Source organism: Lithobates pipiens, unplaced genomic scaffold (assembly GCF_037356315.1).
Source record: "Lithobates pipiens isolate NorthernLeopardFrog02 unplaced genomic scaffold, aLitPip1_a1.2 Scaffold_27, whole genome shotgun sequence".
Taxonomy (NCBI): Eukaryota; Metazoa; Chordata; class Amphibia; order Anura; family Ranidae; genus Lithobates; species Lithobates pipiens.
Window position 1 is genome coordinate 21,119,476 of NW_027507788.1, and position 9,613 is coordinate 21,129,088.

Below are 9,613 nucleotides of genomic sequence, written 5' to 3' on the forward strand. Positions count from 1 at the left end.
TGCCCACACACGGCACTTTTTTTGAGCGGACTTAGTTCGTCGTACTAAGTCCGCGCAACTTTTGAAATGAATGGACTCACCCACACACGAGGGAACAGTCCGCTCATTTCGAGCGCGTGTCAAGGTAGGCGGGGCCCGCGACGGAGACATTGCGGGCTCCGCCGCCTGGAATGGACTTAAAGGGGAACCCCAACGCCAAAGAAATCGGCGTGGGGGTTCCCCCAAAGTCCACAACAGACCCTTGTCCGAGCACGCTACCCGGCCGGCCAGGAAAGGGGGCGAGCGAGCGCAGCCCCCCTCCTGAGCCGTACCTCCTGCATGCCCTCAACATGGGGGTGCCTTGGGGAAGGGGGGGCCGTGCGGCCCCCCCACCCCAAAGCACCTTGTCCCCATGTTGATGAGGACAAGGGCCTCTTCCCGACAACCCTGGCCGTTGGTTGTCGGGGTCTGCGGGCGGGGGGCTTATCGGAATCTGGGAGCCCCCTTTAATAAGGGGGCCCCCAGATACCGGCCCCCCACCCTATGTGAATGAGTATGGGGTACAATGTACCCCTACCCATTCACCTGTAAAATAAAAGTACCCAAAAAAAACACAACACACGAGATAAAATATTTTATTGCTCCGGGGGTCTTCCATCTTCGGGGGTCTTGTCCCCCTCTTCGGTTCTTCTGCCGGGCCACCGCGCCTTCTTATATCTCTTTTACAGGCGGTGGCCCGGTCTTCTGTCGCCGCCTTCCGTTCTTCTGCCGGGCCACCGCGCCTTCTTATAGCTCTTTTAGAGTCTTCTGTCGCCGCTGTCGCCTTCCGGTCGCCTTCCGGTCGCCTTCCGTTCTTCTTCTTGTTCTTCTTCTTCTTCTCCAGGAGATGTTGACATGTCTCTCTCTCCGGCCGGAATGCCAGAGCCGCACTGCGCGGCCACTTATATAGTGACAATGGGGCGGTGTCACATGGTATATGTCACATGTTGAGGGCACGCGGCCTGGTACGGCTCAGGAGGGGGGCCGCGCTCGCTCGCCCCCCTTTCCTGGCCGGCCGGGTAGCGTGCTCGGACAAGGGTCTGTTGTGGACTTTGGGGGAACCCCCACGCCGATTTTTTCGGCGTTGGGGTTCCCCTTTAAGTCCATACCAGGCGGCGGGGCCCGCGACGTCTCCTTCGCGGTCCCCGCCTACCTGGAGACGCGCTCGAAATGAGCAGACTTTCCTTCGGGCGGGAACAGTTCGCTCATTTCGAAAGTACAGCGGACTGGCCCACACACGGGCGGACTGTCCACTCAAACCAAGTTTCAGCGGACAGTTTTTCGGAATTTCCGAAAAACTTTGTTCGTCAAACTGTCCGCTGAAACTGTCCGCTGAAGCCCACACACGAGTGGACTGTCCGCTGAAACACTGTTCAGCGGACAAAGTTGAGCGAACAGTCCGCCCGTGTGTACGCGGCCTAACATCTTTTTTTTTTTTTCATGTACTGTAAAAATTCTAATAAAATGCTAATGCTCCTAAAAGCTTCTAATTGATTCTGAAAGCTACTAAAATGCTACTAGAAGCTGGGACAAAAAATGCGATTATCAGCATTTTTCATCCAGCATTTTTTTTCTAGCTTTTTTTGAGCTTATGAAAAAAATGGCAAAAATTGGAAATATCTAATTTTATCCCCTTTTCTTTAATTTTTTCTTCTAACAAAAAAACAAACAATACAATTGTTTCTGAATACTGACAGATTAAAGGGCAAGATAAATAAAAATGTACTTACATTCAACATTTAAAATGATCTGGGTGCTGGTTGATGTAGAACTTGCTTTGAAGTTCACAATACAAGTTAAGGGTGACAGGTGGTCTTGCTTGGATGGAATGAATGTGATATTGGAGTAGTATATCTTGTTGCCATCTGGATGGATGGTCTGATAGGTGACACTTGTCCCCTGTACTCGTCCACTATTCCAGGTTATCAGAGGAGCAGAGCCAATGCATCTTCCAGGACTTTCACAGGTCAATGTCACCTCCTTATCAGCCAATAACGCCGTCACCGGGGTGATCACTGGTTTGTCCGTCAGTTCTAATTGAAAAATAGAGGAACCTATTAAGTGAACATAACACTCTAGCTTTACCCTTTCTTATTCCTTTTTTCATTAAGTACTCTTGTTTTTAATCGGTATGATATTTTCCACAGTAGATCACCATCTCTTTGTTTACAGAAGTAAGCAATTACCAATTTAACCCCTTCTTGTCTGCCCAGGTGTCCCGTTATCTGCTCTATTACACCCAGAAGGTGGGAAAGTCTACTTAATCATGCGACCAATATGATTGGCTATCATTGTGATCACATACCGTATATACTCGAGTATAGGTCGATCCAAATATAAACCAAGGCCCCTAATTTACCACAAAAATTGGGAAAACTTATTGACTCGAGTATAAGCCGGGGGTGGGAAATGCAGCAGCTACTGTAAGTGGCAAAGAGAGTCAACAATGCCCATCTGCAGCTGCATGTCTCACTGTGTCTATTGCATGCCTCCCTGTGTCCTGTGCAGATCTGCCTACCTCACTGTGTCCTCTGTATGCCTCCCTGTGTCCTGTGCAGATCTGCCTACCTCCCTGTGTCCTGTGCGATCTGCCTACCTCACTGTGTCCTGTGTATACCTCCCTGTGTCCATTGCAGCCTACCTGTGCTAATCTTCATCCTTTGTGTCCTGTGCATTCCTCCGTGTGCCCATCTGCATGATCAGTGTGTCATAAAAACATACGGCGGCCATTCCAGTATTCAAAAGCCGCGCCTCCTCTTCGTCTGTGATAGGCAGAACACTCAATTTCCCAGCAGTTTTCAGCCTATCACGGACATCTTCTCATCCTCGTCTGAGGTATGAGGAGGAGGCGGATGTCCGTGATAGGCTGAAAACTGACTGCTGGGAAATTGAGTGTTCTGCCTATCAGACGAGGAGGAGGCGCGGCTTTTAAATACTGGAATGGCCGCTGTATGTTTTTATGACACGCTGGCCACCGTCTGTCTACATGACATGCCTGATCAGGTAGGCAGACGGCGGTGACTCGAGTATAAGCCGAGGGGGGCACTTTCAGCCTAAAAAAAGGGCTGAAAATCTCGGCTTATACTCGAGTATATACGGTAATCAGGGGCTGGACCTGCCGGCTCCAAATCAAGAGAGCTGTCTTTGACAGTTCGGTCTCTATGCTGTTAGCAAGCAAAATAAGACCGACAATTTTGAAAAAAATACTTTCTGCTATAATACATATCCCAAAAAAAATAATTTCTTCGTCAGTTTAGGCCAATATGTATTCTTCTACATATTGTTGGTAAAAAAATCCCAATAAGCATATATTGATTGGTTTGCACAAAAGTTATAGCATCTACAAAATAGGGGAAAGATTTATGGACTTTTCATTTTTTTAATTGTTTTTACTATTAATGGCGGCGATCAGCGATTTTTAGTGAGACTGCGGCATTGCGGCAGACAAATCTGACACTAAGTGACACTTTTTGGTGACCAGTGACACCAATACAGTGATCAGTGCTAGAAAAATGCACTGTCACTATATAAATTGCACTGGCAGGAAAGGGGGTTAACACTAGGGGGCGATCAAGGGGTTAAGTGTTCTCTAGGGAGGTGTTTCTAACTGTCAGGGGGATGGACTGACAGGGAGTAGAGAGAGATCGCTGTTCCTTATCACTGGGAACAGCTGATCTCTCTCTTCTCCCCTGTCAGAATGAGGATCCGCTTTGTTTACATAGTTCTGCCTCTCTTCACCATGATTGCAGGTGTCTAGCAGACATTGAGTCTGGCGGACCCATGGGTGAGCTCCTGCAGTACCATATGCACAGATCGAAGTACAGGTTTTTGCGAAGCCAAGCCACCTTGCTGCAGTATATATGGGGAAGGCAGTTGGAAAATGGTTAACCGATTCCCATCCAGCGAAGTACACGTACGTCACTGGACTTTTGGTGGTAATACCAGGATGATGCTTGCAGCTGCAGGCATTACCCTGGTATAATTCTTTAGAGCTGATGGTCGGCTCTCTTATAAATGGCTAAATAAGTGCTAGATTCCTTTTGAAAGCGGCGGGAGGGGATTATGCCCCCCCCCCCCCCAACCATCCACGGCTTTTTGAGGTTCTTCAGTCCCACTGGGAGACCCGAGAGGCCAGCTGGCGCACCCACCGACTGGCCAACCAGCCAAGCAACTGATTGTATGTTTGTATTAGTAGCCCGGAACCTATGACAGAACATCACTTCTGGTTTACTCTGAAACAATCAGCACTATTTTAAAAAAAATAAAAAAATAAAAAGCATTCAAAAACATGGATCTTGGTGCAGAGGAGGGATTTGGGGTTTTATAAATTATATGTTTACATTCCTTGTGATAGCAATAAAAGTGATCAAAAAAAATACAATAAAAAATGAAAGCAACAGTGTAAAAAATAAAATAACTGAATAATATAAAAAAAAGTATAGTGCCGATATCTTCCCGTGCTCGTGCATGAAAAGACGGACGCACGCTTTGGTCCCACACGCACGCAAACAACGATCGTCTCACACATGTATGGTATCGCCGTGAATGTCAGATCATGGGAAGACCTCCTCTGTAAATCTAAAGTGGTAACCTATTAAGGCTTTTAATCTGTTCAGATCTGCGCTATAGCCGAATGACTGCTACAGCACGGACCTGGTTTGCTGGGAGTACGTCTATTGACAGCTGATCATGTGATGTAAACAGAGCTGGTAATCTGACACATACTGTAGCTGCTGACTTTTAATATTAGGACACTTACCTGTCCTGGAATCCAGGGGTGTGGGTCCCCCAGCCAATGTTTCCATCAGCTTTCGGGTGCTGCCACCGCCGTTGCCGGTAAGGGAACATTCCGGCTTCACAGCCAGGTCCCTACTGTGCATGCGAGCAGTACACTGCACTCTCTTAGGCCCCTTCCACACTGGGGGGGGCACTTTACAGGCGATACAGTGCTAAAAATAGAGCCTGCAAAGTGCCCTAAAACAGCCCCTGCGGTCTCTCCAATGTAAAAGCCCCAAAGGGCTTTCACAGTGGAGCGGTGCGCTGGCAGGGCGTTGAAAAACATCCTGAATGAATGAATGAAATACTTGTATAGCGCACAATGCGAACTGAATCGCCTCTAGGCATCTGCTAGCAGCATCTTTGGAACGTTGAACCTCTCCTGCCCATTAAAATCAATGAGACAGCACGGCTATACCGCCGGCATAGTGCTGCTGCAGCGGCGCTTTGCATGTGGTTTTAACCCTTTTTTGGCTGATAGCGGTAGTTAAAACCGCCCGCTAGCGGCCAAATACTGCCGCTAAGACGACTGTAAAGTGGCGCTAAAAATAGCTGTTTTACCCCCGACACTGCCCCCGCCCCAGCGTGAAAGGGGCCTTACTGACCCTTTGCGGCTTTTACATTGGAGAGACCGCAGGGGAAGGAGGAGGAAGGAGGAGGCCGGACTTCTGACATACTTTGCCGCTGCAAAATTGAACAGAAGTGGGGGCTGCGTACCTGCGAAAAACAGGTACTCGCTCCACCTCCCCCCGAAAGGTGGGGGGGAATCAGATTAGCAGAAGTTACACTTTTGGGTGGAACTCCGCTTTAATAGCCCTGTAGTCTGCTTTATAAATACTACAAATCCCATAGTCTATCTCAGAAGAGAAAAAGAGAGAAGGCTGAGAGCAATAGAAGGGACTTTCTTAAATTAGGAATACATTTTTTTTTTGTAGCAATTTAATGTTTCCCTTAAAGTATTATAAAAGTCGCTGCCCACCACTAAACAGAATTTAGAAGAAAAAAAAAACCCGTGGTACAGCTTCCCTAGGACAGGGACAAGCCCCCCATGACATTTGTTTAACAATTCCTCTTATTAGACTAGACTACGGTCATGACTGTTTTTTAACCACTTCAGCCCCGGAAGAATTGGCTGCTGAATGACCGGGCCATTTTTTTTCGATTCGGCACTGCGTCGCTTTAACTGACAATTGGGCAGTCATTTGACATTGCACCCAAACAAAATTGATGTCCTTTTTTTCTCACAAATAGAGTTTTCTTTTGGTTGGTATTTGATTGCCGCGGCGGTTTTTATTTTTTGTGCTATAAACAAAAAAGAGCGACAATTTTGAAAAAAAAAAACACAATATTTTGTACATTTTGCTATAATAAATATCCCCATTTTTCTTTTTGTTTTAAAAAGCAAATGTTTTCTCAGTTTAGGCTGATACGTATTCTTCTACATATTTGTGGTAAAAAAAGTTGCAATACAGGCATACCTCACTTTTAAGTACACAATGGGGTTTATTTACTAAAGCTGGAAAGTGCAAAATAAGGCTCACTTCTGCAAAGAAACCAATGAGCTTCTAACCCCAGTTTCTTCAATTAAGCTTTGGTAATAAAACCTGGAAGCTCATTTGGTTTCTATGCAGAAGTGAGCCTGATTTTGCACTTTACAGCTTTAGTAAGTAAACCCCCATTGTGTACATAAAAGTGGGGTATGCCTGTAAGCTGATATTGATTGGTTTGCACAAAAGTTATAGCGTTTAAAAAATAGGGGATAGATTTATAGCATTTGTATTATTATTATTTTTTTTACTAGTAATGGTGGCGATCTGAGATTTTTATTGGGACTGCGACATTATGGCGGACATATCGGACACTTGACACATGTTTGGGACCATTGTCATTTATACAGTGATCAGTGCTATAAAAATGCACTGATTACTGTAAAAATTATGATTATTATTATACACGATTTATATAGCGCCAACAGCTTACACAGCGCTTTACAATGTATGGGGGTTCAATACAGTTCAATACAAAAGGTACAGAAGGGCCCGGCTTGTAGAGAGGGGGTGGTGGTACAAAAGGTAATAGCTGTAGAGAATGATTTGATGGGGGTGGCTCGGGGAAGGCAGGGAAGGGGTTAACTCTAGGGGGCGATCAAGGGGTTAATTGTGTTCCCTTTGTGTGTTTCCAACTGTTGGGGGATGGGACTGACTAGAGGAGATGACAGATCGTGGTTCCTAGCTATTAGGAACTCACAATGTCACTCTTCACAGAACAGGAATGTGTGTGTATTTACACACTCATCCCTGTTCTGCCTCTCGTGCCCACGATCACTCTTGGCCGGCGGTCATTGTGACCATCGGCCACGAGCATCGGCACCCCCAGCGTGCATGCGCCTGCTATCCTGATCCCGCGAGCCAATGAAAAGCTACGATGGCTTACAGGATCGTGCCAACCTACCGCAGTATAATGATGGCAGCTGGTCACTAAACAGTTAACATTCAACTCCTGTATACTTCTATGGGGTTTAGATTCAGCACCCTAACTTTAGTAATGCACCCGCCTCCAACTGAGCCTAGGTACATTCAGCTCATCCCTAGTTTAGACCCTACTCACAAGCTAACATGGGGCATGGAAGTAGACCCCTTACCTTGTTATCACCCCTTTCCCTGAGGGTGGAGTCTAAAGTATGGCTAGTGTTCCCCTCATGGTAGGTGGCATCCAGCCATCCCCAGATCACCCAACAGGTACTTACATATGCAGAGATTAGTGGGTGGCGGGAGAGCCAAAGAGGCTCTCTAGAAATCACAGGGAGCAAACAATAGACCAGGAAATTATAAAAATTATAAAAAGGAAAACTTAATTTGATAATCTCTTTTACTTACTAATAATAACTCACCAGTAACATAACAACTGAATCTTGTAATTCAAGATGTAGCTATGTACATCACCTTAAAGTTTGAAAAAACTGTTTATCAATATCAACTGAACATCATTTATATACTTAAAGAAGTCAACATTTCAAACTTTTCCTGTAACAAAAGAAAAAAAAATCCCCAGAGAGACATAGGAATCTGTAATAAAATAGGCTTCAATCCTTTATAGCCTTCTTCTCAACTGTGGAAGTGTATAGTTGCCCATACAACACCTCTATAAGCCTTTGTACACACGGTCGGAGATTCGGACAACCAAATCCATTGGATTTTGCCCGAAACTGTTGCATACACACGGTCGGACTAAGTTGTCGGAAAATCCGAACGTTCAGAACGTGATGACGTTATTTTGTTACGACGGGACTACGTTCAGGCTAGTAGCCAATAGCTTTGATGTAGGAATTTGATCTGAGCATTCGTGGCACTTTGTCCGATCGGAATTCTCTACACATGATTGGAGTATGTCCGATCGGAGCATTTTGTCGGAAAATATTTCCGGCAAGTTGGAAAATTTGGTCCGACGGATATTTTCCGATGGAAACAATCCGATGCATACCACACACAGTCGGAATATCCGACAAAACGCTTCAATCGGACACATTCCGTCGGAATCTCCGATCGTGTGTACAAGGGCTAAGATCTCCTCATTAAGGGAGCTACAGCAAATCCAAATAGAAAATCAAAAATACAGGTTCATTGTTTTTGATAATAATATTTTAATTGTAATAGCTGAACTCACCAGTAACAGTTAATTGGATCCTGTAATAAAAATAGTTGTAGCTTCCTTCTCCAACATCTTGAAGTCTAAATAAATAAGGTTGATCACCATCACTAGACTGAACATCATTTATAGACATGGAGCAGTCCAACTTTGATGCGTCTCCTGTAAAGAAGATCCGTCCCGGATTTTGTGGAGAAGTCTTAGAAGGGTTTTGAGAAGATACAACTTCTCCGTTTGGATCGCCCCTGTACCAGATTCCGTAGGATTCTATTGTTGGTCCAAACTCCACAGTAAATCTGCATGGAATGTACACACATAGTCCTTTCTGCACCCTGATTTCACGTTGCACAATTACTCTGTATTTGGAATGGTCAACTCCAAAGGTAGTATCTGAAAAAAGATTAAAACATTTTGTTTAAGAAAAACTGTAGCTTTCACGTCACTCAACTGTTCAATCATTGCACTTGGTAAATGGGTTGCAAAATGAATCACCTTATTACGCATGGAATTCTTATTATGAATCTTAAAACTGACCTAAAAATCAATTTCCACTTATTACATCAGGGCCCACAACCCCATAATAAATTGGGGCATTAAAGTTAATGTGGGGAAAATATACCTTATATCTGGGGACTGTACCCCAGGGGATGACTTCCTTATCCTTCCCACAAGATCCCCAGGAATGCTGAGCAGGAGCTTTATCTCACAACAATTGGGATACTGGGCACTCCCTAGGATCTTGCTGTAAGAATCATGTTGTCACTCTCGCTTAGGTAATCTGAGCAGAAGCTCTGGGTGAGGAGAGCATAGTTATCAACTTTTCCGCCTTAGATTTTTTTTTTTATTATTTATTGTCACTATTAACATGGGCAGGGGGTCCTTATGTATTAACCACTTCAGCTCCGGAGGATTTACCCCCCTCCATGACCAGACCATTTTTTGCGATACGGCACTGCATTACTTTAACTGACAATTGTAAGGCCATGCAACGCTGTACCCAAATAAAATGTATGTATTTTTTTCCCCACAAATAGAGCTTTTTTTTGTTCGTATTTGACCCCCTTCGCGGGGTTTATTTTTTAAACAAAGAAAAGACCAACAAATTTGAAAACAAATAACAATATTTTTTACTTTCTGCTGTATAATAAAATAAACAAATATGTAAAATATTTCA

General features: G+C 44.8%; 1 protein-coding gene across 1 annotated transcript in view; it reads right to left on the bottom strand.

Annotated features, from left to right (window-relative positions):
- Nucleotides 1-8,943, bottom strand: part of LOC143933380 (sialic acid-binding Ig-like lectin 12) — a 30,657-nt gene extending 21,714 nt beyond the window's left edge. The window contains exons 1-3 of the mRNA XM_077456247.1: nt 8,940-8,943; nt 8,458-8,829; nt 1,749-2,051 (exon numbers count right to left, since the gene is read on the bottom strand). Of these exons, the coding sequence (XP_077312373.1) occupies nt 1,749-2,051; nt 8,458-8,829; nt 8,940-8,943 (679 nt within the window). The remainder of the gene's footprint in view (nt 1-1,748; nt 2,052-8,457; nt 8,830-8,939) is intronic.
- Nucleotides 8,944-9,613: the final 670 nt, after the last annotated feature.